The following is a 27,350-nucleotide window of genomic DNA, read 5'->3' on the forward strand; positions in this document are numbered from 1 at the left end:
CTATTAGTCTTAGGCTGAGATTACTAAGAATTGTCATTCATTTGTGATAAGGGGCCAGATATGCACCCCAGCCTCATATTATAAATACAGGGAGTCCGTGATTTACAACCTCAACTCAACCCAAAATTTCCATTGTTAAGTGAGACATTTGTTAAGTAAGTTTTGCCCCGTTTTACCTTTCTTGCCATGGTTGTTAAAGTGAATCACTGGAGTTGATAAGTTAGTAACACAGTTGTTAAGTGAATCTGGCTTCCCCCAAGAGCCGAGGTGGCGCAGTGGTTAGGGTGCAGTACTGCAGGCCACTTCAGCTGACCTCTTATCTGCAGTTCAGCGGTTCTAATCTCACCGGCTCAAGGTTGACTCAGCCTTCCATCCTTCCGAGGTGGGTGAAATGAGGACCCAGACTGTGGGGGCGATAGGCTGACTCTGTAAACCGCTTAGAGAGGGGCTGAAAGCCCTATGAAGCGGTATATAAGTCTAACTGCTATTGCTATTGCTATAGTTCAGCAGTTCTAATCTCCCCGGCTCAGGGTTGACTCAGCCTTCCATCCTTCCAAGGTGGGTGAAATGAGGACCCGGATTGTTGTTGGGGGCAAATATGCTGACTCTGTAAACCGCTTAGAGAGGGCTGAAAGCCCTATGAAGCGGTATATAAGTCTCCTATTGCTATTGACTTTGCTTGTCAGAAGACTGCAAAAGGTGATCACATGACCTTGGGACCCAGCAATGGTCATAAGTATGAACCAGTTGCCAAACATCTGAATTTTGATCACATGATCAAGGGGGGATCGCATGATACAATGGTTGTAAGTGTGAAAAACGGTCATAAGTCACTTTTTTTGAATGACCATTCAAATAACCAATGGCTGTTGTGAGTCATGGATTACCTATATATTGGAACTAGATCTTTCATACTTATTTATATGACCAATATTTATCATATTTATTATTTTCATACTAAAATGCTTGTTTTAAAAAAACATTTCCAGGCGCTTGGGAAGCAAGAAACATTGACTTATAAAGAAAGATCGCCCAAAGCATGGAATATTATGACAATGTGACAGCTCAACTCAAAAAAGAGGAGGGAAGTCCTTTATTTTTGAAAACACACATTTCATCATTCTTGTATACAATGAGAAGTAGGTTAGGTATCTTTATAGAGATGGTTAGGGGGGGGTAGGTAGAGCTATAAAAAATAGTTTATTGGGAAGGTAGAGCTACAATGGGGGACAGTAGCTAAGAAGCTGAGCTTGTCAATCAGAAATGGCTCAGTAGCTAAGAAGCTGAGCTTGTCGATCAGAAATCGAATCCCTAGCGCCGCGTAATGGAGTGAGCTCCTGTTGCTTGTCCCAGCTTCTGCCAACCTAGCATGTAAAAATGCAAGTAGAAAAATAGGAACCACCTTGGGTGGGAAGAGTAACAGCGTTCCGTGCGCCTTCGGCATTGAGTCATGCCAGCCACATGACCACGGAGACGTCTTCGGACAGCGCTGGCTCTTCGGTTTTGAAATGGAGATGAGCACCGCCCCCTAGAGTCGGGAACGACAAGCACATATGTGCGAGGGGAACCTTTACCTTTTCCTTAGAGCTATAATAGAGGTCTTTTCATGAAAGTACAGATTCTGGATCACATAGCAACTGAATGCTTCCCTCCTAGCAGGAATTCATGTTGTAGGCATGGATGCTTAACGAAGAGGCTAAATCATAAATCATTAGAGCCGAGGTGGCGCAGTGGTTAGGGTGCAGTACTGCAGGCCACTTCAGCTGACTGTTATCTGCAGTTCAGCGGTTCTAATCTCACCGGCTCAAGGTTGACTCAGCCTTCCATCCTTCCAAGGTGGGTGAAATGAGGACCCAGACTATGTGGGAAATATGCTGACTCTGTAAACCGCTTAGAGAGGGCTGAAAGCCCTATGAAGCGGTATATAAGTCTAACTGCTACTGCTATTGCTATGATGTTGGAGGCAGCACGAACTTATTTCTAGTTTGTGGGTTGATGCCTTCTAAACTGTGAGTCGAATAGAAGTTGTGAAAGTCAACTGTACTTCCTTGCCAATTGCTTTCCACATCTGTATCCCACTCAGTTCATTGCTCCTTTTTAGTCACTTGAATATGCTTGCAAGTTCAATTCAAGGATATCTATTTTCTTCTCAGGATCGTCACATATCAATTAAAAGAATTATCTCTAAAACTAGAGCTTTGTGTAACTCCAAAAATTAGAGTACGGATTCTGATAGTTGCAAGGCCATCACTTCTTATTTGCAGAAATCAATCCATCAATGAAATAGCTTCCTCCTGGAGTTGTGCATGCTTTCATCATCGGAGGTTTTCAAAAATAGAGAGTGGACAATCATTTGGATGGGATGATACAAGCCTCCTTCCTTGACCAGGGAATTGGACTGGAAGACCTCCCAGCAGGGCCGGATTTAGATGAAAAGAGGCCCTCGGCTATTCCACTTATGAGGCCCTTTCACCTCCCATTTTTAAGTTTGTAAATTACATGAGAGACAATAAAATACATCATTATTGTGATATATCAATATATATCAATATATATAGCTGGCCTCCCGACGGAGGGCGGCTCTGCTCTGCGGCAAAGGCAGCGAGGCCAGCCGCCTCCCCTGCTGCGCTCAGCTGCCCGGCTCGGCCCCCTCGCCCTCACCTGCCTGGTCGCTGGTGGGCTCCACGTCGACGGGGCGGCTACTGGGAGCGGCCGCACCTCTCGACCAACCGCCGGTGCCGGGAACGTGGGCGGGCTCCCCAACTGCCGCGGCGCTGGAACGATCTTAACCAATACATTTTTATGTTTGTTTATTAGTCATATGCGTAGAATTTCTCCTTATTTTCTGTTCAGGGTTTTAGTGTTCGCTGTTTTTAGAATAGTGTAATTTTAATTTTGCTAACAATTTGCATGTAGGCCCCTCTTGATCTTGAGGCCCTAGGCTGAAGCCTAGTTAGCCTATAGGAAAATCCGTTCCAGTTCCATGATTCTGTCCTTAAAGGGCCCTTCAGTTTCCAACCTTACTCAAAGCAAAAACGTAACACTTTCCAGAAGATAAGTTTATTTCTTCTCTACAAAACTTTCTCTGAGGAAGGTAGGAGGAAATGCCAATAAATGCTAATATTACTTACTCTGCTTGGAAATGTTACATCACTATTACCAAGAATTACAAAAATACTCATTAGAAAGGAAGGAGGAGGAGAATGTTTCCATCCAAGTTTTCTATTGTGCAAACGCATTGCCATATTCAAGGAATTTGGCTTGGAAATTGAATGCCAGTTTCTTATATTAGTGATTTCCCCGTATTTCCTACCACCCTAAATAAAAATGAAGAAAACATGGAATAGCCTTGTTATGTCTCTGGACACTCCCACGTGTGGCTTTGCCAGTTCCTGGGAAGTAAATCGTTTGAACAGACTGTTGATCTTTTAACTCTTTTCAATTTAAAACATGGATTCAATTTGCTTTGACTCTTTCTATACCTATAGAGCATCATAATAATATAAACATGGCTGTGTATTTATGTTACGAGTCCGGAGCAAGGGTCTCAAACTCCCAGGCTGGGGCTGGGTGTGTCACGTGCTGGCCACGCCCACAACCAGTTTAGCGAAGGGGGGAAAGTTGTGATACATCACGTGACGATGCCGTGACGGACGCAAGTTTGAAACTCCTAGTCTAGAGCTTGCAGAGAACTTTCAGCTAATTAGTACTTGCTGCTTTTTGGCTAATATTTGAGCACATAAAACTCTCAGCCAATGGAGGATAGCAATAGCAATAGCAGTTAGACTTATATACCGCTTCATAGGGCTTTCAGCCCTCTCTAAGCGGTTTACAGAGTCAGCATATCGCCCCCAACAACAATCCGGGTCCTCATTTCACCCACCTCGGAAGGATGGAAGGCTGAGTCAACCTTGAGCTGGTGAGATTAGAACCGCTGAACTGCAGATAACAGTCAGCTGAAGTGGCCTGCAGCACTGCACCCTAACCACTGCGCCACCTCGGCCCCAGCATATTTTCCTACAAACCCAACCCCCCCCCCCACTAAAAGTCCTTTCCTTTTCCACAAACAGAATATAAAACACAGTCTCTATCATCCTACACTTTGGCTAGGGTCATGTAACTAAATTTCTGCAGCAAGTTAAGAGACTAAATGCATTGTAATATTACTCCCTATTTCAAGTGGTCCTTTAAGATGAAAGCACAGATGATCAGAAGTCTTGAGGTCATGGATTGCACATCTTTGAGCAAATGATGTGAAGCATGTCTTCTGCATCATTTGTCTGATAAGACTGTGATGCACACAAAGTCCCTTGCCACCTACAAGTGACCACAGTTGCAAGATTTCATCTTTCATTAATCAACAGATTCTTGGTTTGCAGAAATTAGAATCTGAAACTTTATTTCCAATTCCAGTTCTTGCAGACCAATAATGAAGTTGTTTTAACGCAAACCAAAGATGCCTTTTAAAAAACAAGTTTACACCATATTCTTATGCATGCCGGTGCTGTGTGTGAGGTAATTTAAGGTGGTTCTGACAGGTGTCGTCGGCATCTTCATATCCGGTCACATGGGCAGCAAGCCACTCCCATCCGGTCACATGGGGTGGCAAGCCACTCCCACAAAGGAGGCCACACCCACAGAGTAGGTCCGAAAACAACTTCAACACACGCAATGTTCTGATTGCACCACAAACGCAGGAGTCATCCTTACCTTTCACAGAGGCCCTGAGTTTTATAAATAGGAGCATGATAGTGTAGAATAATCATATCCAAGGACCAGTGGTGGGTTTCAAAAATTCTTTGGAACCTCTTCTGTAGGAGTGGCCTGCTTTCCGGGTCCACTGGTGGAACCTCTTCTAACCGGTTCGGTAGATTTGACGAACCGGTTCTACCGAATAGGTGCGAACTGGTAGGGACCCTCCTCTGCTTCATGGGTGCAGTTAGCAAGATAAATTGAAGATGCCTTCTTTTTTGGAGTCAGGCTCTTTAAAATGCAGAGCAAATAGATGCAAGCAAAAGAAAGGCAATAGACTTATCACATTTAGAAAAACAATCTCATTAAAGTTTTTATGTAGGCATTTCTTAACCTGATAAATACACGGTTTCTCTGGACTCTCAGAATATGTGTAAGGAAGCTTTCGTTAAACACAACAGAATTCTTAAGATAAAAGTAGTAAGCAGAACATAAAGGGCAAGTAACCCAATCCATTAGTTTTGTTTTAGTCGCCATCTTTAAGAGCATACATATAAACATATATACTCATACATATAACATTTTTTAAAATGTATTAAAATAAATGAAATATATACTGAATATTTTTAAAAATAGCCTTCGATTTTATATACATCAGGGGCATAGGTCCCACTGGATTAATGGGGCTTATGTTTAAGTAGACATGTAATAGTGTTTTAGCTGTAAAGACGAAGATTTGCTGGAGGCGCAGAGTAATATTTCCATTGTGCTGTCGTCTGCAGCCCTCATTAATATGGTGCCCCATCAGATGTATTGGGCTGTAGAAGTGGTTTGGGAACAGATAAAGCTGTAGCCCAACACATGTGGAGGGTAACAGTTTGAAAACAAGCAAAGTTAGTGTATATTGGTCGTGGCACGACAAAACCGCGCTCGACTAAAGCGCGCCCGATTAAACTGCGTCGCTGACGTCATCAACAGGGTGACAACAGCGAGCGCGGAGAAAGAAGGGCGCTTTAAATAGCACTTTGAAAGCAAGCCAATTCAAGTTAAGGTAAGGGTAAGGTTTAGGGTTAGGTTTAGGGTTAGGTTTAGGGTTAGGTTTAGGGTTAGGTTAAGGGTTAGGATTAGGTTTAGGGTTAGGTTAAGGGTTAAGTTTAGGGTTAGGTTTAGGGTTAGGTTTAGGGTTAGGTTAAGGGTTAGGATTAGGTTTAGGGTTAGGTTAAGGGTTAAGTTTAGGGTTAGGTTTAGGGTTAGGTTTAGGGTTAGGTTTAGGGTTAGGTTTAGGGTTAGGTTAAGGGTTAGGTTTAGGGTTAGGATAAGGGTTAGGGTTAGGGTTAGGGTTAGGGTTAGGTTAAGGGTTAGGATTAGGTTTAGGGTTAGGTTTAGGGTTAGGTTTAGGGTTAGGTTAAGGGTTAGGTTTAGGGTTAGGGTTAGGGTTAGGTTTAGGGTTAGGTTTAGGGGGGTTAGGTTTAGGTTTAGGGGTTAATTTTAGATTTAGCGTTTACAGCGTGCTTCTGTCTCCGTGCTGTTGTCGCCCTGTGATGACGTCAGGTACGCGGTTCCGTCGAGCGCCCTTTAGTCGAACGCAGTTTTGTGGTGGAACCTATATTGGTATCTGGTAAATATCTATGGAGATTCTCAATCCTCCAAGTGACGGTTGCCCCAAAGGTGCTTTTTCAAAAGGCAACTGGACATTGTTTTTCCTTTTAAATGTCTCGTTCCTCATTCAAGAAGCTTCTTCGTTCTGATCTGTTGGTCTCTGGTATTCTTTAGCCACTGTTTACTAAAATCCTACAAGTAAACCCTGCTATATAAACCACTCTGGCTGTGTCAGTGTAAGATTCTAAGCCGCAAAGAATGGGAACCCAGCCAGGATTCTTGAATATGCTCTAATGATCTACCTCATACACCACATTATAGTATGACTTATAGATCACGCTAAGCTAAAAGAAAACAAACTACATAACATCTTAGTGAGTAAGGCCTTCTTGGGATTCTTCCTTGTTCTAGGATACTGTACACACAATCTAGATTCATAATTCATTCAAAGGCATGGTTTTAGGGATGGGTCCTTGAATAAGCTACAGTAGTTGGATTAAAAAAAACAGACCACAAACTAGGATCTGCAAACCAAAAATCTATATTACGACTAAACATGATAAGTGAACATTCAACCATAGAGTTTCTCCCTTCCGACCATGGATTAGTGAGCATGGCTAGTGTAAGCCAATATCAAATTCCTTAGACCAGTGTTTCTCAACCTTGGCAACTTGAAGATGTCCGGACTTCAATTCCCAGAATTCCCCAGCCAGCATTCGCTGGCTGGGGAATTCTGGGAGTTGAAGTCCAGACATCTTCAAGTTGCCAAGGTTGAGAAACACTGTGTCAGCCTCTGCTTTGCTGTTGCTTCGGCTGCCATGAAACGGGGAGGGAGGGCATGGTATTTGGGAGGGGTTACTAATTGTGCTGGTGGAAGTTTCTGGAGCTCAGCTGCCTGTCGGACTACGCATGCGTAGGAGATTCCCGCAAGGACTAACGGCACCGACATTCCATCTCCGTGATGCCTTTTGAAGTTATCTCACACCTGACACTTGGGAGAATTATGATTGGACTGTAACTGTGATGCCAAGGGGTGGGGAATGGGCTATTCTATATATCAATCGCTTTCGCGCCTAAATAATCAGACTTCGCTTCGCTATGCCTTTAATCATTTATAATTAGTAAAAGTACACTTGATTTCTATTCATGGAGTCTCGTGATCTTCTTTCCTAATTACCTAATGGAGAGGTTCTGACACACTGCCTTAGACCATTCATATCTCAAATCAACAATAAAGTTCCTTTTCATTCTCCTACTATCATTTATATTATGTAAGACCTTGCTGCACACCTAATAAATGTCCTGTACATTATTTTCCATACCTCAGGGCAGGTTATTTCAATGGAATATGTACTTTCATGAAGGATACTCTCGTGACCCATGCAAAACTCCAATTTCATTCTGCATACTATTACATTTGTGAGATCCCTGCCAAAGAATGCATCCCACAGACTAAAAGTTTCCTTGAGAACATCAGAAAATTCCTTTTTTCGCGTTGTTCCCTGTTGTGATTGTTCTCCCCCCCCTCCCCCCCCCCCCCCCCCCCCCGGCGTAGTCTAAGGATCTTCATGTTTAAATTCATGGAGGAGAAGGCAGCATTCTGGGCGAGGATACAAAATCAATCCCAGGACAAATAGGGGAACGCAAATACAGGATTCCCTTCCAGTCATGAAAAGATCTACTCCTTTATCAAACGGATTGTCTCGACAAACACAATGACAATTATTTACAGAGTTTGTTATTCCTTCGCTCTTTCTCCATCCAACTGAAAGAGAAGAGAGTCCCCTCCCTCTTTCTATAGCACTGATTGTTTTTTGTTAAGCCAGTTCCTCTTAAAGTGCAAATAGAGGGAAAGTCCATCTTCAGGTACTACAGATGGGGACCGTTGAAATAGCCTTTGTCTCCCTCAATGTCCACCTCTTGATCTGAATCATCTGAGATGTCCGAATCCAACTCTTCTTGGGAGACAGGTGAAGGAGTATATGGTGGCCTATGTGGAGACACTCCTTTATCCATCTCAGGAGGACTCAAGCAATTTTCTTGTTTGGAAGTCTGAAGACTTTCTCCACTTTCTGATTCTTTTTTGTTGGGCTGAGGGGTCTCCTGAGAATAAACACAGAAGTCATGGAATCAAGACTATTTGGCGAGAAAACCACTGGTTTGGAAAATATTGGCCATTTCAAGCTTCCTTTTCTGTACACTACAGAAATCTAATTTTCTGAAAACCTAGTTCTGCCAACTGGCTTAGGACAATCCCATTCTGGAGACAGTTAGTAGATTAGGAGAATATTTTACCTCTACCCCATATAGCAATAGCAATAGCAGTTCGACTTATATACCGCTTCATAGGGCTTTCAGCCCTCTCTAAGCGGTTTACAGAGTCAGCATATCGCCCCCACAGTCTGGGTCCTCATTTCACCCACCTCGGAAGGATGGAAGGCTGAGTCAACCTTGAGCCGGTGAGGTTTGAACCGCTGAATTGCAGGTAACAGTCAGCTGAAGTGGCCTGCAGCACTGCACCCTAACCACTGCGCCACCTCGGCTCTTTATATATGAATCCTTTTTATTCAGTTTGTTGTTAATGTTTTAACTTTCAGTGTTCTATGTTGTTAACATTCCAATTCGTTACCCCATAAATTGTGAGATTTTAATCTGCCAGAATCACTTGATAGTAAAATGGGTGGCATATAAATTAATAAAATAAAAAATTAAGTCACTCACTCTTTAATAGAAAAAAAATAGTAGCTAGAGATTAGGGTAAAAGCTTAGCTGACCAATGCGTGACCCGTCAAAACCGCGGTCCACTAAAGCGCGCCCGATTAAAGCGCGTACCTGACGTCATCAGCAGCGCGACAAATACGACCGCGGAAAAAAAAGGGCGCTTTAAAAAGCACTTTTACAGCAAGCCAATTCACATAAAGGTAAGGGTTAGGTTAAGGGTTAGGGTTAGGTTTAGGGTTAGGGTTAGGTTAAGGGTTAGGGTTAGGGTTAGGGTTAGGGTTAGGGTTAGGGTTAGGGTTACGTTAAGCGTTAGGGTTAGGTTTAGGGTTAGGTTAAGGGTTAGCGTTAGGTTTAGCGTTAGGTTAAGGGTTAGGTATAGGGTTAGGTTTAGGGTTAGGTTAAGGGTTAGGCTTAGGGTTAGGTTTAGGGTTAGGTTTGGGGGGGTTAGGGTAAGGTTTTCGCATTATTTTTAAGTTTCCCGCTCACAGCGTGCTGTTTTCGTCACGCTGTGATGACGTCACGTACGCACTTTCGTCGAGCGCGCTTTAGTCTACCGTGGTTTTGTGGTGGAACCGACCAATGTCAGATGACCTTGGCTCATCTCAGATATCTAAGCAGAATGTTAATATATGTATGAGAAAACACTAAGAAATATATAGCACTATAAATTAAAGAGGGATTTGGAAATAATGACTGAGGTGAATTGTTAAAGGTAAAAGAGTGAGAGGTAATTCATCAAAATTAGGCAAATTACATTTTAGGTTGGTTCTGCCCCATGGGGAAATCAACTGGACATATAGTTTCAAGGTTAGGAAACTGCATCTTAATTAAAGTATGAAAATCCCAAAATGAAATCATACCGAAGTTGTATGATGTGCTTGGTTTGGTTTTGACTAAACATGCTATCTATGCATAACCCTTCTAGTTGCAGAGTACATTTTCCAGGTTATCACAATGTGTGGACTTATCAATGCGTGGTTAAAACAAAACATCATGGCCTAGGATAATGTGTGTCCCCAGAAAATGTGTTCATGGGAGTTTATTTCTATTAGGATTCATGTGAACAGAGGACATGTACCGTTAAGCACAGGAAACTGTCAACAATATCTAAACGTGCCACAACTTTTGGAAAAAAAAAAAAAAACCCATGCTGCTGTGATTCAGGAGTTTTTCAAAAGCCACTTGTCTTCTTAAACAAACTAAAATAATTTTGCACTCCCTATGATTCTGATCTGCTTCAAGTACAGGAATCTGGGCACAGCTAGTAAGATTCGTGACCCGTCAAAACCGCGTTCCACAAAAGCGCGGTCGACGAAAGCGCGTATGTGACGTCATCACAGCGCGACGAAAAAGATCGAAAAATTGAAATAAAAATTAAATTACAGCAAGCCGATTCACATAAAGGTAAGGGTTAGGTTTAGGGTTAGGGTTAGGGTTAGGTTAAGGGTTAGGGTTAGGTTTAGAGCGTTAGAGTTACGTTTAGCGTTAGGTTAAGGGTTAGCGTTAGGTTTTTCGTTAGGTTAAGGGTTAGGTTTAGGGTTAGGTTTAGGGTTAGGTTAAGGGTTAGGTTTAGGGTTAGGGTTAGGTTTGGGGGGGTTAGGGTAAGGTTTTCGCTTTATTTTTACATTTTTCGATCTTTTTCGTCGCGCTGTGGTGACGTCACATACGCGCTTTCGACGACCGCGCTTTTGTCTACCCCGGTTTTGTGGTGGAACCGTAAGATTAAGGAGCAGGAAACGTTAGACTTACCTGCTTTAATCGTCTCCATTTTGCCCGCCGATTTTGGAACCATGTTTTAACCTAATTGAGGGGGGGGGGGGGGAGAAAAAAAGCTTACGGTAAATGGGAGAAAAATATGAGAGAGGAAAACCCCTCTTAAAAACTACAATCCAATACACACTACTTATCTGCTATGGATGGATAGGCCTGAGATACTCATCAGACACTGCAATATTGTAAATGCCTACTCAAAACGAGATATTTTTAATAGTATGAGAGTAAGGAGGGGACCTAATTCAAATGTGACTTCTGAATTAATCTGTCTACAGGAAATTCTCCCCGTTAAGTGAAACATGCCTACAGTACTTAACAGCCTGAGAAGGGAAGTCTTGTTTTTTCAGGCCCCTGAAAGGGAAGAAGATTTGAGAGCGATGACATCCACTTAAAGCCTCTTTACCCCATCCCCTCTCTGTTCCCAAACTCGGAGACTTTCTCAAGCAAGAAAGAAAGAATGACGGTGACATCTAATTGCACTGATCCTGCACAGAGAGGGCACAGCTATGTTCCAAATAATAAAAGCACATCATTTTGCTTTTATGAGACCTTATGAGAAGAAAGTGGGATAGGAAGGAGAGAGGAAAGAAGGCAGGGAAGCAAGGAGGGCAAGAGGGAGGGAAGGAAGGAGAGAAGGAGAGTAGATAGGAAGGAGGGAAGGAGGGAAGAAAGGCGGGAACTTAAGAGAAGAGAAAGGAAGGAGGGAAGGAGGAAAGGAGGGAGGGAAGATATGAGAGAAGGAGGGGGGGAAGAAGAGAGGAAAGAGAGAGGGAAGGAAAGGTAGGATAGGAAAAGAAAGGAGGGAAGGAAGGAGGGAAGGAGAGAAGGAGGGAGGGAAGGAAGGGGAGTGGGAAAGAAGAAACAAGGGAAGGAAAGAGGGAGGGAGGGGAGAAGATATCTAACCTCTGATGTCTATAAGGATTTTGATATTATGGGAACGTCTTGAAACGCAGTCAAATGTAAAGCGAAACAGTGAATGTTGTACTGTTTTTTACCAGTTATTGGTTGTTGTATTTTTCTTTTACTAATAAAAATATTTATTAAAAAAAAAATAGAGACCTGCAGAGGAGATTAGTGGGTAGGATTTGTGGAATTTAGAAATGATTTTTCTAATAACTTAATTTTCAAATGAACAACCTTCACACCTTATCGGTTTAAAAAAAAAATAGCACACACCTCAACGTAAATATGCTTATTTATGCATTAAATATTACTACACTAACACATACATACAGACAAATTACATTATGTTTGGTATATGGTTTATGCTTAATATAAATTACTTGCACAGCTTAACTTCTTTCTTTAGATGTGCCTTAAATCTGCCATTCTCAAAGTGTAGTCTGGGGGCCCCATTTCGAGGATTCCCCAAAGTCAAATAAATATTTGTTTTAATACAGTACATATTGATCGATGTAACCCACATAAATCAATTTTCTTTGAGATTTGCAATAGTTTAAGAACGTTTTTGGGCTCCCAGCGACCAAAATGTTTGAAAACCCACTCCTTTAAATAAAATACAATCAGACATTGTCATTATTATTTCCCCACACCTCAGGAGATTGTACAGGCAGTCCTCAACTTACGACAGTTCATTTTTAGTGACCATTCAGTTACAACGGCACTGAAAAAGGTGACTTATGACTGTTTTTCACACTTACGACCACTACAACATCCCCACCCCCAGTCACGTGATTTACATCTGGATGCTTGACAACTGTGTCACGTTTATGACAGTTGTTATAAACTACAGCTAGTCCAGAATGCAGCCGCGCGAGCGATATTGGGTGTACCGAGATACACCCATATTACACCTATCCTCCGCGAGCTGCACTGGCTGCCAATTGGTCTCCGGACGCAATTCAAGGTGTTGGTTATTACCTTTAAAGCCCTACATGGCTCAGGACCAGCGTATCTGCGAGACCGCCTACTGCCACATACCTCCCAACGGCCGATAAGATCGCAAAGGGTGGGCCTCCTTAGGATGCCGTCAGCCGGACAGTGTCAGCTGGCGGGCCCCCGGAGGAGAGCCTTCTCTGTGGCTGCTCCGACCCTGTGGAATCAGCTACCCCCAGAGATCCGGACCTCACCCACCCTCATGGCCTTCAGAAAAGCTGTTAAGACCTGGCTGTTCCGGCAGGCCTGGGGCTGTTGACCTTATTATGTAGGGTCCAGCCCCGATCAGAACGTATGCGTGTTGGAGGATTTTTAAATTTTTTATTTTTATTTTGTTTGTTTTCTTTGTTCTGTGTAATTGGGATTGGGAGGCCTATAAATCTAATAAATTAAATTAAATTAAATTAATTGTGACAGTCATGGTCAGTCGGTCACTTTTACCATCTGACCCTCAAAGCCAAGGGGGAAGCCGGACTCACTTTAACAACCATGTTACTGATTGAACACCAGCAGTGATTCGCTTAACAAACGTGGCCAGGAAAGTTGTAAAACGGGGCAGCAAAAGTCTCACAGCGCAATTTCTCACTTAGCAGCACAAATTCTGGGCTGCGTCGCAGTCGTTAAGTCGAGGGACTACCTGTATTGTACAGCTCTGTAAGGGATGGAGTCCCAGTTCGCACCACTTTGGGGGAGAACCGGCTGTTCACTTTCTGAGCAGTTTGGCGAACTGGTTGCTGGAAGAAATCATTAGGGCAGAGAACCGGTGGTTAAATTCTTTTTTTGGGGCGGGGCTCCTCACCTGCCTCTCGCTGAGCTGTAGCACTTTGGCCAGGCGCTTCCTTTCGGGCGGGGAGAGGTATTTCTGGGTCTCGAACTTCTTCTCCAGCTCGATGGTTTGGTCGTTGGAGAAGCGCACTTGGCCTCCTTTCCGCTTGTGTAGCGGCCTCTGCATGAAGGGGCTCCACAGCAGCGGCTTCCCTGCAAGAGACGACGCCAGGCGGGGTGGGGGTTAGGACCAATGTTCCCTCTATTTTTTTTTCAGTGTGCGCGGAAAAGTATAGTCTTTGAGCGACACATTTTCATGCCTGAGCACCTGGATTTTTTTCACAGATGTCGTCACCCAAGGCAACAACCGCCCGCCGAATGCAGCCACGCGAGCGATCGTGGGTGCGCCTCGGTTCACCCACGTAACACCTATCCTCCGCGAGCTGCACTGGCTGCCTGTTGATCTCCGGGTACGTTTCAAGGTGCTAGTTGTCACCTACAAAGCCCTTCATGGTATTGGATCTGGATACTTGAGAGACCGCCTACTGCCAATTACCTCCACTAGACCAATTAGATCCCATAGATTAGGCCTCCTCCGAATTCCATCAGCCGGCCAGTGTCGACTGGCGACTACCCGGAGGAGAGCCTTCTCTGTGGCTGCTCCGACCCTCTGGAACGATCTCCTCGTGGAGATTCGAACCCTCACCACCCTCCAGGCCTTCCGCATAGCCCTTAAAACCTGGCTGTTCCGACAGGCCGGGGGCTAAAGACTTGCTGCCCCACTTCGAATGCTATGATTGTTGTGTTTTTAACTATGTATGACTTTTATGTTTTTTGTAATTCTGTTTGTTTTTCCCCTCCCTTTGAGTTGTGAGCCGCCCTGAGTCCCTTTAGGGAAAAGGGCGGCATACAAATAAATTAAAACTAAACTAAACTAAACAACGAAATCAGTGTTATTTGAAACTCAAAAGTTATGTTTATTCAAAGGTACCCGCTTAATTAAAAGTGTTATATAATATATGACTATATAATATATATAGTAAATTGAGGACTACTTGTATTCAAGTTCAGTGGATGACTCTCTATGGGGAAAGGATCAAAACTTCCCTCTATCCACATTTTCCATACTATGAATTACTTTATATGCTTTATACTTCCCCCCCCCCTTAACTATCCAATAGTCTGCAGTGATATTAGCAAGTTATGAATAAATTACCCATTGATGTAGATTAGCAATTGGGGTATATAAACCTATTATTTATTGAGTTGCATGTATACAACATTTATATATTGGCTGGCTGTAAATTATATTTAACCATTTGTTTTTATATGATGATCCAAGAACTGGAACCATTTGCTGTATCAATGCTATGGATGGTAATACCTAGCTGACCATGGCTGATCCCCCCAAAACTAGTAGACTCTTTAGGACCCGGCGGGGAAGGACGGGACGAGCTCCCTTTCTCCGCTACGGACTTTCAGCTTTCCTAGGTGGCCTACTCCGCTTTCTCCAACTAGGAGTACTTACCCTTCCCTTGGCTAAACTCAGAGAGAAATAGCAATAGCAGTAGACTTATATACCGCTTCATAGGCCTTCAGGCCTCTCTAAGCGGTTTACAGAGTCAGCAAATCGCCCCCAACAATCTGGGTCCTCATTTCACCCACCTCGGAAGGATGGAAGGCTGAGTCAACCTTGAGCCGGTGAGATTAGAACCGCCGAACTGCAGATAACAGTCAGGTGAAGTGGCCTGCAGTACCGCACCCTAACCACTGCGCCACCTCGGCTCAGAAAGAAAGAAAGAAAGAAAGAAAGAAAGAAAGAAAGAAAGAAAGAAAGAAAGAAAGAAAGAAAGAAAGAAAGAAAGAAAGAAAGAAAGAAAGAAAGAAAGAAAGAAAGAAAAACCTTGCTCGTAATTCTACTGATTTTTAGTCCCGACAAACAACTAGGCAGCGCCAGTTTCCCCCTCCCGCCCAGAAGCAATAGCCTTCCGCATGCTACCCCTGCAAAGTGGGGCGTTTAGGGTGGAAGGCTCCCCTCCCGCGCTATTTAGGACCCTCCCAAGGTGGCCGTCGAGGAAGCCTCTAAGAGCTCAGCGTTTAATTCTTAAATCTCTCCGTTAGAGGAGCAGGGGGTGCAGAGACACCCCCCTGTCGATCGCTCTTCTTCGCTTGACGGATTTCTTTCCAAAGGCGTTTTAAATGGCATTAAATGCACACCAGAACAACTAAACACGAGGACAGCCCCCTCCCCACAAATTCCATCACTCTGCTAAACAACTAATTCCCACAACACTGTCAAATTATCTACTAAGACTGTATTACTGTTGTTCTTCTCTTACTTACTAAGAGCTCTTACTAAGAGCTGAGGTGGCGCAGTGGTTAGAGTGCAGTACTGCAGGCCACTTCAGCTGACTGTTAGCTGCAGTTCGGCGGTTCAAATCTCACCGGCTCAAGGTTGACTCAGCCTTCCATCCTTCCGAGGTGGGTGAAATGAGGACCCAGACTGTGGGGGCGATATGCTGACTCTGTAAACCGCTTAGAGAGGGCTGAAAGCCCTATGAAGCGGTATATAAGTCTAACTGCTATTGCTACTGCTATTGCTACTGCTATTGCTAATTTTGTTTCTATTTGATAAACCTATAATTACCTGCATGAAATTAGTGATCAAACTTCATTTTAGATGAGACGAGAAGACGTATAATCCTTGCCTCTTCAAGCAAGGAAAGGGAAAGAGAACCAGATTGTCCTCAGCAGAGGAAAATATGCAAATGTAACAAAGGTTAGAAGGGAGGGAAGGAGGATAGTAGGGAAGTCAGGATGGAGAGGAGAAAGGGGAGGAATAGGAAAGGCAGAAGAAGGGGGGAAGAAAGAGGAGGAAGAGAAAGAAGAGAAGGGAAAGAAGGTGGGAAGAAAGAAGGAGAGAAGAAAGAGAAGAAACTGGGGGAGGAAGGAGGGAGGGAAGAAGAGAGGGTAGTAAAGAGGGAAAGAGGGAGGGAAAGAAAGAGAGAAGGAGAGTTGAAAGGAAGGAGGGAAGGAGGGAGGAAAGGAGGGAGATTAAGAGAAAAGGAAGGAGGAGGGAAAGAGGCAGGGAAGGAGGGAAGGTATGTGTGAAGGAGGGGGGGAGCGAGGGAGGGAAAGGAGGGGGAAGGAAAGGAGAAAAGGAGAAAAGAAAGGAGGGAAGGCAGGGGAGAAGGAAGTAAGGGGGGAGGGAAGAAAAGAGGGAGGGAAAGATACCTAACCTTTGATGTTTATAATGATTTGATAGTATGGGAATATCTCGAAATGTAGTTGTATTGTTTGTTACAAGTTATGGATGTTGTATTTTCTTTTTACCAATAAAATCTTAAATTAAAAAAAAAAAAAAGAAATGAGGACCCAGACTGTGGGGGCGATATGCTGACTCTGTAAACCGCTTAGAGAGGGCTTAAAGCCCTATGAAGCGGTATATAAGTCTAACTACTATTGCTATTGCTATTGCTACTTCCTAGTATCTATCTCTCCCCACTTATGACTGTAACCACGTTGCTTGTATCTTTACAATTTATATTGTTTTATTTGCTTCCTAGTATAATTTGATTGCTTATTAGTAAACCATGACTATCACTAAGTGTTGCATCTTATTATTCTTGATGAAGGTATTCTACTTTATTTTTATTAAGTACACTGAAAGCGTATGCACCAAAGACAAATCCCTTGATTGTATGTCCAATCACACTTAGCCAATAAAGAATTCTAATTCTATAGTATGTGTTAGATTTCAATGTAATGCGATTTCACAGGTATACTGTTTCACTGTAAAAATAGGACAAGCTGAATACATTGACATATAGTAGAAATACACCAAGGGGAGGAGGAGTGGGATAGAAGAAAGATGGGTAGAGAGGGACGGGAGAGAGGATGGGAGGGAGGGTGAGAAGGAAGGGAGGGAGTGGATCGGGAGAGAGGAGTGGTAGAGGGGGAGGGGAAGTAGGGTAGAGGGGGATGATGGAGGGAAGAAGGGAAGTTGGAGGGGGGCGGAAGAAAGAGGTGTATGGAGAGTGGAAGAGGTATATTGGGTTTCTATTTTGGGGGGTGTTGTTGACAAGAGGAATTGCTGTGTTTGTTGTTTAATGTTGTATGGCCCCGGCTATGCACAGTATATATGTGACGGTATGAAAATGGAAAATGGAAAATAAAAACATTTTAACCCAGAAAAAAAAAATGTAACGTTCACTAATGAAGAATATGTTTGCCACAAAAAAAGAATTCTAATTCTATTAAAAATCCTCACTTATCCACAGGTGTGTCATAAGAAATATGTGCGCGCTGAGGAAGGCCTGGTTGGAGATCCATAGACGGATAGCAAAGATTTCCCATTTGTAGCTTCTTTCAGACGGGTATATTTAATTGGTACACCAGCGGTACCTTAAAGACCCCCACACCTCATTAACACGAGAGACCTGAAGATTACAGACAGAACTGTGAGAAGGGAAGATGCTTATTTTGCTGCCCCCGTAGATTGTTTCCCAGTCGTATTCCAACAATATTTTTTTTAATATACTTTTTTATTTTCCATTTTCATAACAATCACATGTATACTATTACATAGCCAATATCCTATTGTATTAAGTAGTAATTACATCAGTTCCTCTTCCCATCAACGCCCAGAAAGATAAAAACCCATTATTAGCTCTTCTGCTCTCCATACACCTCTTTCTTCTGCCTCTCTCCTTCCTTTCTTCCCTCCATCATCCTTTCCTACTCTACTTCCCCTTCCTTTCTCCTTCTCCTCTCTCTTCATTCCACTCCTCCTTATCCTCCTCATCTTACCCACTCTCCTATCCCTCTCTTCCTATCTTTCTTCTCTCCTCTGTTTCCCACTCTTCCTCTCCTATCCCTCTCTTCCTATCTTTCTTCTCTCCTCTGTTTCCCACTCTTCCTCTCCTATCCCTCTCTTCCTATCTTTCTTCTCTCCTCTGTTTCCCACTCTTCCTCTCCTTGGTGTATTTCCGCTTCTGAGCAAACTCCAATCTATGTTGATGGTATTTATGCTTCCATATCAATATACTTAACATATTAGATCTTCTGCTCTCCATACACCTCTTTCTTCTACCTCTCTCCTACCTCCTTTCTTCCCTCCATCATCCTTTCCTACTCTACTTCCCCTTCCTTTCTCCTTCTCCTCTCTCTTCATTCCACTCCTCCTTCTCCTCCTCATCTTCCCCCCTTACCCTCTCTCCTATCCCTCTCTTCCTATCTTTCTTCTCTTTCTTTCTTCTCTCCTCTTTCTTTCTTTCTTTCTTTCTTTCTTCTCTCCTCTGTTTCCCACTCTTCCTCTCATTCGTGTATTTCAGCTTCTGAGAAAACTCCATTCTATGTTGATGGTATTTATGCTTCCATATCAATATACTTAACATATCTTAGTTTTGAAGAAAAAATAAGAGAAGACAGTATACATGTGCAATCATATGACATTAAAATCTAACACCCCTCGTCAAGCCTAATATCATGTGACCATGGGGGCGTTGCAACGGTCATAAGTGTGAAAAATGATACGTCGCTTTTTTCAGTGCAGTTGTAACTTTGAGCAGTCACTAAATGAATTGTTGTAAATTGAGGATTACCTGCATTAGGAGGGTAAATACAGGTAAAGTTTCCCCTCCCACATATGTGCTAGTCGTCCTGAGGCGACTAGGGATTCGAACCGGCGACCTTTCTGATGGACAAGATCAGCCTCTTATCCAATGAGCCTCCACGCCCCTATGTATTAGGAGGGCGTTTTTTGCGTAATCCCCCTTTTACTCATAATTTACTCCATCCAACTGTATGATGTGAAGGTTGCACAGATGCTAAATCGCACAGGCCAAGGTGTGCTTAAGGTATGGTTGGGGGAGGCCGGTGGGGAGCAGATTTATAGATTGGGGGGAGGCAACCTACATCCCTCCACCTGCTTCAGCTTCTATCAGGCAGCTTGACTACTGTAACACGCTTTACATGGGGCTGCCCTTGAAAAGTGTTCGGAGACTACAATTGGTCCAGAATGCGGCCGTGCGAGCGATACTGGGTGTACCTAGATACACCCATGTTACACCTATCCTCCGCGAGCTGCACTGGCTTCCTATCGGTCTCCGAACGCGCTTCAAGGTGCTGGTCATCATCTTTAAAGCCCTACATGGCTTAGGACCTGAATATCTCTGTGACCGCCTCCTGCCACATACCTCCCAACGCCCAATAAGATCGCACAGGGCGGGCCTTCTCCGGGTGCCGTCGATGACACAATGTCGCCTGGTGGCTCCTCGGAGGAGGGCCTTCTCTGTAGCTGCCCCGGCCCTATGGAACGATCTACCCCCAGAGATCCGGACCCTCCACACTCTCGCAGCCTTCCGAAAGTCTATTAAGACCTGGCTGTTCCCGCACACCTGGGGCTGCTGATCCTTGATTGATCTCCAGCCCCACTAAGATTGGAGTGCATGTTGTGTTTTTAATTCGCTTTGTCTTGTATTTTAAATTCTTTTAATATTTTTTAAATTGTTTTTTTTATGTAAGCTGCCCAGAGTCCTTCGGGATTGAGCGGCATACAAATCCATTAAAACCTTAAACCTTTGGGGTTAGAGGGGAGGGAAGGAGGACAGTAAGGAAGTCAGGATGGAGAGGAGAAAGGAGAGGAACAGGAAAGGCAGAAGAAGGGGGGAAGGATAAAGAGGAGGAAGAGAAAGAAGAGAAGGGAAAGGAGGTGGGAAGAAAGAAGGAGAGAAGAAAGAGAAGAAACCGGGGGGAGGAAGGAGGGAGGGAAGAGGAGAGGGTAGTAAAGAGGGAAAGAGGGAGGGAAAGAAAGAGAGAAGGAGAGTTGAAAGGAAGGAAGGAAGGAGGGAGGAAAGGAGGGAGATTAAGAGAAAAGGAAGGAGGAGGGAAAGAGGAAGGGAAGGAGGGAAGGTATGTGAGAAGGAGGGGGGGACCGAGGGAGGGAAAGGAGGGGGAAGGAAAGGAGGAAAGGAGAAAAGAAAGGAGGGAAGGCAGGGGAGAAGGAAGAAAAGGGTATGGAAAAGAAGAAATGAGAGAAGAGAAGAGGGAGGGAAGGAATAAGATACCTAACCTTTGATGTTTATAATGATTTGATAGTATGGGAATATCTCGAAATGTAGTTGTATTGTTTTTTTACAAGTTATGGATGTTGTATTTTCTTTTTACCAATAAAATCTTATTTTAAAAAAAAAAAAAACACCTTAAACCTTTGAAAGGGATGGTGGGAATTGTGATGCACATCAGTGGCCTCCCAGGGGTCGAAAGACACAAAGCAGAGAAACCTGGCAATGAGTCTCAACTCAACCAGGGTCCCTAAACTCCCAAGCCCACCCATTTAAGAGGCAGGTTTGTTCGGTTCCGACCCACTCCTAGACTTTAACGGGCAGCTGATGGATCGCGGGAAAAGGTCCCACCTGCCAGGAGTTGGGGGGGGGGGCCGGCAGGACGGAGTCGGCCCGCGGGTTCCAGCCCTTCTGATGAGGGGGGGGGGGTCGGGCAGAGGACCCTGGAAGCAGGCGGCAGAAGGCGAGGGCAGCGTTTCCGTCAATGTGTTTCCTGTTGGTGCATCAAAAGGAGAAGAGCAGAGCCGAGCCTTACTTACTCCCTGTAGTATGCACCCGGCCTCGAACCCCCGGGCGCCGATTTGGAAAGGCAAAGATTCGCGCCCCCCGCGGAGACGGGTCTCGCGCCCGATCGTCTTGGGGGTCAGGCCCAGCTGCTGATGGCCCTCTGCCCAACCTCTGTCGGGTTATTGTCATCCTTTCTCCTCGGAGGAGGTAGACTGCTCCTAAGCATGGAGGTTTCGTTCCGCGGTGGCGGCTAACAGCTTCCTACTAGTCTATTCCCCCGTGCAACAAGGTCTCGAACTATCAACCGGCAGGTGGGTTTGCAAAGGGGGGGGCAGGGGGTGGATCCCACTTTCTTTCATGTTCTCAGCCCCCGAGAGGGAGAAAAAGCGATTTGGAACCTGCCGGGAGAGACTCTGTGTAGTGGTCGCCAACTTTAGCGACTCTTGTCCGGAGTGTCCTTTTTATTTCTTATTTTTAGTTTTAGTTTTTATTTTACACACATAAACACATCAACAAGAACACATCAACAAGAGCAAACACATGACTTAAGACAACATAGGAACAAGAAGTTCCATCATGTATCATACAGCAGTTCCGTATCGGTTTCTTTGCTATTTTAATTTTAATTTTAATTTTTATATATTCCCCTGTTTGTCTGTAAGCCGCCCAGAGTCCCTAGGGAGTGGGCGGCATAGAAAAGTCAATAAACTTCCAAACTTCCAGTTAGTGTTTTCTATAATATATATATATATATATACATACATACATACATACATACATACATACATACATACATATATATATATATACATACACACACACACATACATACAAACATACATACATACATACATACATACATACAATTCCAGGTAAACATTCACATGGTTATTCTTTTTCTTTGCCAATCTTATACTATTGTTATTCCCTTTAAGAGATTATAGAGTACAGTTTGGGTTGTATTATTTACCATCTCAAGCATCTATTGTAACATCTTATTTTCTCTTTCTTTTCTCTCTCCCTTCCTTCTCTACTTCCTTCCATCCTCCTCTCCTTCCCCTTCTTTCTTCCCTTACCTCTCTCCTACTCTTACCTTCTCTCTTCCCCTTCCTACTCTCTCTCCTTCTCTTTTTCTCCCTCCCTCCCTCCTCTCCTTCTCTTTCTCTCCCTTCCACCCACCTTTCCTTATCTCTTTCTTCTTCTTCCCTTACCTCTCCTCCACTCTTCCTCTTCCTTCCCTACTCCTTCTCTTTTTCTCCCTTCCTCCCTCCTCTCCTTCTCTCCCTTCCAACCACCTTTCCTTATCTCTTCCTTCTTCCCTTACCTCTCCTCCACTCTGCCTCTTCCTTCCCTACTATCTCTCCTTCTCTTTCTCTCCCTTCTACCCACCTTTCCTTATCTCTTTCTTCTTCTTCCCTTACCTCTCCTCCACATTTCCTCTTCCTTCCCTACTATCTCTCCTTCTCTTTCTCTCCCTTCCATCCTCCTCTCCTTTCCCTTCTTTCTTCCCTCTTTTCACTACTTCCTTCCTCCTCTCCTCTCCTTCCTTCTTCCGGAGGGTCCTTTTTAACGGCTCCAAAGGAGTTTTACTTCCCAGCTGACCGCTGAGGGCTCTCGATTCAAGCCATCGAAACCTCTGGTCACCAATGCAGATTGACATGTTCTGAAAGTAATTATGCCCCGAGTGAAGTGGAACCGTCGAAAACCGAGGATCAACTTTAGACTTACACCCTATATTTTTTTTAAAAAAAAAAAGGTGGGGGGGGAATCCACAACCGCCTTCTTAATTTTATTTGGTCCCGCTAGCCAAATAAACGAATTTTAATTTGAAATTATTTCTCCTACGCACACTACAATATATGTGAGTGAAAAAATAAAATATTCTTTGTCCTTTTTAAAATTATCCCGACAAACGGGATCGAAGAGGCAAGAAGAAAACGGCTTTTTTCCCCCTTTCTTTTTGGAATTGACACAGAGCTTCACCTCAATGCACATTGAGGACTAGGATCTTATAAATCACCAGGTTTAGGAGCCTGTAGACTGTATCGCTAGATGACCTTACTTAGTGTGTGGCAACGTCATCGGTGCTGTTTCACTGCCTAATTTCCTTACAGAAACAGCTACTCAGCCAGGAATATCCAACTGGTTCCTGTTTTCCGTCTCTTTTAGATTGCAATCCTATATCCTCCCTTCTAGCTTTGCTGGTTGCCTCAAGAGGCAGGTATATAGGATCGCTCCCTGTTGCCTTTTTCTCTAGCAATTGGTTTTTGTGTTAAAACGTTGTGGAAGAGACTTCAGCGATTCTCTTAAAATTTCTGTAAATGTCACTGCAAAAAGTTACACAATTTATTCAGCAGTTACATCTGTTTTTGAATTCGGGGGAATATTCCTCGGGCTCGAGTTGAATGCCAGGTTACAACGCCACAATTATTAGAAAACCTTAAGGTTGCAAATAAACCCGAATTGGATTAGCTGAATATTTTTTTGAATAGTGAGTATTCTGCAATAAATATTATTGTTGTGTTGGGTTTTCCGGTTTACGGGAAGGAAGGAAGATTTACTTCCAAATAATGTAATCCAGGTGATAAATCAGCAAAGCAATATAAAACCAAACACAACAATAATATTTATTGCAGAATACTCAGTATTCAAAAAAAATATTCAGCCCCTTTTATAGATAATTTGTATAAACATAAATCAATGAATGGAATTACTAATGAAAAGGCAGAATACACACACTCAGACAGAGCTTCTAGATTTGCAAATACTTGAGATATATTATTTGTTTTTGTGGATGTAAATTGATTCAGAAAAAGAAATAAGTGTGTAGTAAACTATAAATTCCTAGAATGGCTTCTCCAGAAAAGCCATATGGATATGCCAGGAAACTTGGTTAAATTATCTCTGTTCAGGACAAACCAAGTTAATCAATCCTCCTCAACTACAAAAAAATAGACAGAAGAGTTTAGAGTTTAGAGTTTTATTTCATTTGTATGCCGCCCTTTTCCCTAAGGGGACTCAGGGCGGCTCAGGAAGGAAGCAAACTGATAAATTTTAATCTTGGACTCACACACACTTAAAGACAAAAATCCCATTAAAATGTATGGACATGCTTTGCTGTCTTTCGAAATAACTAAAATACCGGTGTGTGGAAAAAGTGAGAGGGATTTGGGAGGAATTCGTTACTGTTCAGCTTCTGTTTCAATCTGGGGAAGGCTGACCTGCGTCCCCATGCCCCGATAAAACCTTGATATGGTGAGCCACAATCCCACACTTCTACCATAGGGAGAATTCACACGTTCTCTTTATATGAAATGGCCATTCCCCTAGGTTGCCTCGGTGGAGTTTATTCTGAAAAAGAGCTTCTGCCTTTTCAGGGAAACGGATATTACTCTTCACAAACTAAACCCGCAAGGGAATACACACTCAGGAAACAACTCCACAAAACCCCCCCAAATCCCGAGTCAGACGCCTTCGGAGGTTAGATTTTTTTCTGGAAACCCCGCTTCTGATTGACTTGACCTCCATTCACTCAACACAATGTTGCGGTTTCCAGGATGCCCTGAATTAATTCGATCGCCCATCCGGCCTGCCCCAAATGCTGGGCTTAAATAGCAATAGCAGTTAGACTTATATAGCGCTTCCTAGGGCTTTCAGCCCTCTCTAAGCGGTTTACAAAGTCAGTATATTGCCCCCCAACCCTCACCAGCCTCCAGGCCTTCCGCAAAGCCCTTAAAACCTGGCTGTTCCGACAGGCCTGGGGCTAAAGAGCTTTTGCCCCCCACCCCCCCTCGAATGGTATGGTTGTCGTGTGTTTTTTAAATTGTGTATTGTAATGTTCCGTCTTTTTTTTATCCCTTGTCTGTACCCCTTTCCCTGACTTGGATTGTGAGCCGCCCTGAGTCCCCTTTGGGGAAAAGGGCGGCATATAAATGCAATAAATTCCAATTCCAACAACAATCTGGGTCCTAATTTCACCCACCTCGGAAGGATGGAAGGCTGAGTCAACCTTGAGCCTGGTGAGATTCGAACCGCTGAACTGCAGAGCTGCAGTCAATAGCAATAGGAGTTAGACTTATATACCGCTTCATAGGACTTTCAGCCCCCTCTAAGCGGTTTACAGAGTCAGCATATCGCCCCCAACAACAATCTGGGTCCTCATTTCACCCACCTCGGAAGGATGGAAGGCTGAGTCAACCTTGAGCCGGTGAGATTTGAACCGCCGAACTGCAGAACTGCAGTCAGCTGAAAGTAGCCTGCAGTGCTGCAGTCTAAAATGTAGCTGCCTAATCTATGTCTCGTGAACAGCCATACACACACACACACACACACACACACACACACACACACTTGTATTGAAGTCTACTCAATGTAATGTTAATAAACATTACAAACATTACAAACATTACTCAGAAACCAGTCCCATCGGGCTGGAGTGGAATCGGGTGCCACTTCCCAGTTCCCAAATTACGCACTTTCACTTCAGTGGCACTTATTCCTCCTGGGTCTGGACCCAGTGAGTTGCCATTTCCGTTGACGACTCGAACCCAGCACCGAAAGCAGCCAGGAAGCCAAGAACGTTTGTAGGTCCCCCGTCCCCCCCCCAAATAAAGAATCTTGGTAGCCTTTGGGGCGCTCCCCAAGAGCCGAGGTGGCGCAGTGGTTAAATGCAGCACTGGAGGCTACTTCAGCTGACTGCAGTTCAGCAGTTCGGCTGTTCAAATCTCACCGGCTCAGGGTTGACTCAGCCTTCCATCCTTCCGAGGTGGGTAAAATGAGGACCCGGATTGTTGTTGGGGGCGATATGCTGACTCTGTAAACCGCTTAGAGAGGGCTGAAAGCCCTATGAAGCGGTATATAAGTCTAACTGCTATTGCTATTGCTATTTCTATTCTTGAAGGCCTGAAGCTCTTGAGATGTTCCAGGGGAGGAAAAAGGACATGGAGGCGGCTGCAGAAGGCAGACGGGCAGCCCGGCACCTCTTGGAAGTCTCTGTGGAGTGGGTGGAACCCCGCTAAGCCGAGCGGACACGTTTCAAAGAGTTCGACTCCCCCCAACGTCGCCTTCCTCCCTCCCCTTCGGTTTGGGGTTTCTGTCTGTCTCCGCGCCTTTGAAAAATGCAAACATTGTTGTTGCAATTTCGGCGCAAACAGCCTTTTTCTCTTTTCTCGAAAGGAAGCAGCGAGTTATTTTAGCTGTCATAAAGCTCCATCCCACACAGAGGAAATGAACAATATCAGAAAAACGGATCCGGGCTATCAGAAGCCGAGTGTTTCCTGAATGCGCCTGTATTGAGGATGTCGATAAAATAATCAGCAGCGCGCACGGCTCCCGGAGACCAGCCAGCTCCGGGCCTCCAGGAAAATAACTTTACAGCTTCTGAAACCAGATTTGGCTCCTATCAAGAGCTCAAGATATCCTGTATGGACGGAAAGGGGTCAGCCAACCTCGCTCAGGCGGCACGAAGAGACTCCTACGCCGAGCCGGCGATTCGCAAAAGACGCGAGGTCGAACCGGGCTGGGGGGAAATGGACCGAAAGAGAACTCGGGAGATCCATGGGTTGGGGTTTTTTCCAATAGTTCTGGGATCCCAATTCCTAGAACTCCTAAGAGGCCATGGGCATTGTAGTCCACTACCAATATGCACGCTTATTCTGCGAATAATAAAGAAGCACGCCTCTTTCTCAATTAAGCCAAGTTTCTGAACCTTGCCCGACCCCACTGACTTCTAAGCTAACCTAAAGTTGGAATCCTGTACCGAAGTAGACTAAAGTAGGAATATCCTATAATTTAAGGACCGTAGGAAACGGCGGGAAGACGGTGGGAAACATACACACACACAGAGAGAGAGAGAGACACACACACAGACACAGACACAGACACACACTTTCAAAGTCAGGCGATTTATTTATGAAGGAAAGAGGTTGAGATTTAAAGGATTGGGGGGGGCAATATATATGGTTTGCTCCCCCCCCCCACATCCCTCCTAGGAATGTAGAACTGTGCAAGACAAATTTAGTAATTAAACGATCTGATTGATGGCTGTTTCTAGCTGCTGTTGTTCAAAACACGAACACTGATCAAATGAGAACATTTTCGATGTGTCCAGGGGGTTCCCCATTTATTGCTATCCTAATTTGGGGGGTGGGGATACCGGGGGGGGGGAATGAATTTATAGGGACCCGGGTTTCGGAAGATCGAAATGTGTAAGAAGCTCAACCAGATCTCCCTCGCCGCACCCACAACCCACGGCCACCCCCGCCACCCCCGTAGCCCTCGCCCCCTTCCACCTTCGCGCGCAGCTTAATTGATCGTCAGAAATGACGCCGGCTT

The 27,350-nt window shown here is 44.2% G+C and overlaps 1 protein-coding gene across 1 annotated transcript in view; it reads right to left on the reverse strand.

Moving 5' to 3' along the window:
- Positions 1-7,635: 7,635 nt before the first annotated feature.
- The window catches only part of HHEX (hematopoietically expressed homeobox), a 23,121-nt gene continuing 3,406 nt past the window's right edge, over positions 7,636-27,350 (reverse strand). Inside the window, exons 2-4 of the mRNA XM_032231989.1 lie at positions 13,481-13,659; positions 10,762-10,812; positions 7,636-8,394 (exon numbers count right to left, since the gene is read on the reverse strand). Of these exons, the coding sequence (XP_032087880.1) occupies positions 8,161-8,394; positions 10,762-10,812; positions 13,481-13,659 (464 nt within the window). The 3' untranslated portion in view covers positions 7,636-8,160. The remainder of the gene's footprint in view (positions 8,395-10,761; positions 10,813-13,480; positions 13,660-27,350) is intronic.

The sequence above is a fragment of the Thamnophis elegans genome, chromosome 15 (assembly GCF_009769535.1).
Source record: "Thamnophis elegans isolate rThaEle1 chromosome 15, rThaEle1.pri, whole genome shotgun sequence".
In the NCBI taxonomy this organism is placed as follows: Eukaryota; Metazoa; Chordata; class Lepidosauria; order Squamata; family Colubridae; genus Thamnophis; species Thamnophis elegans.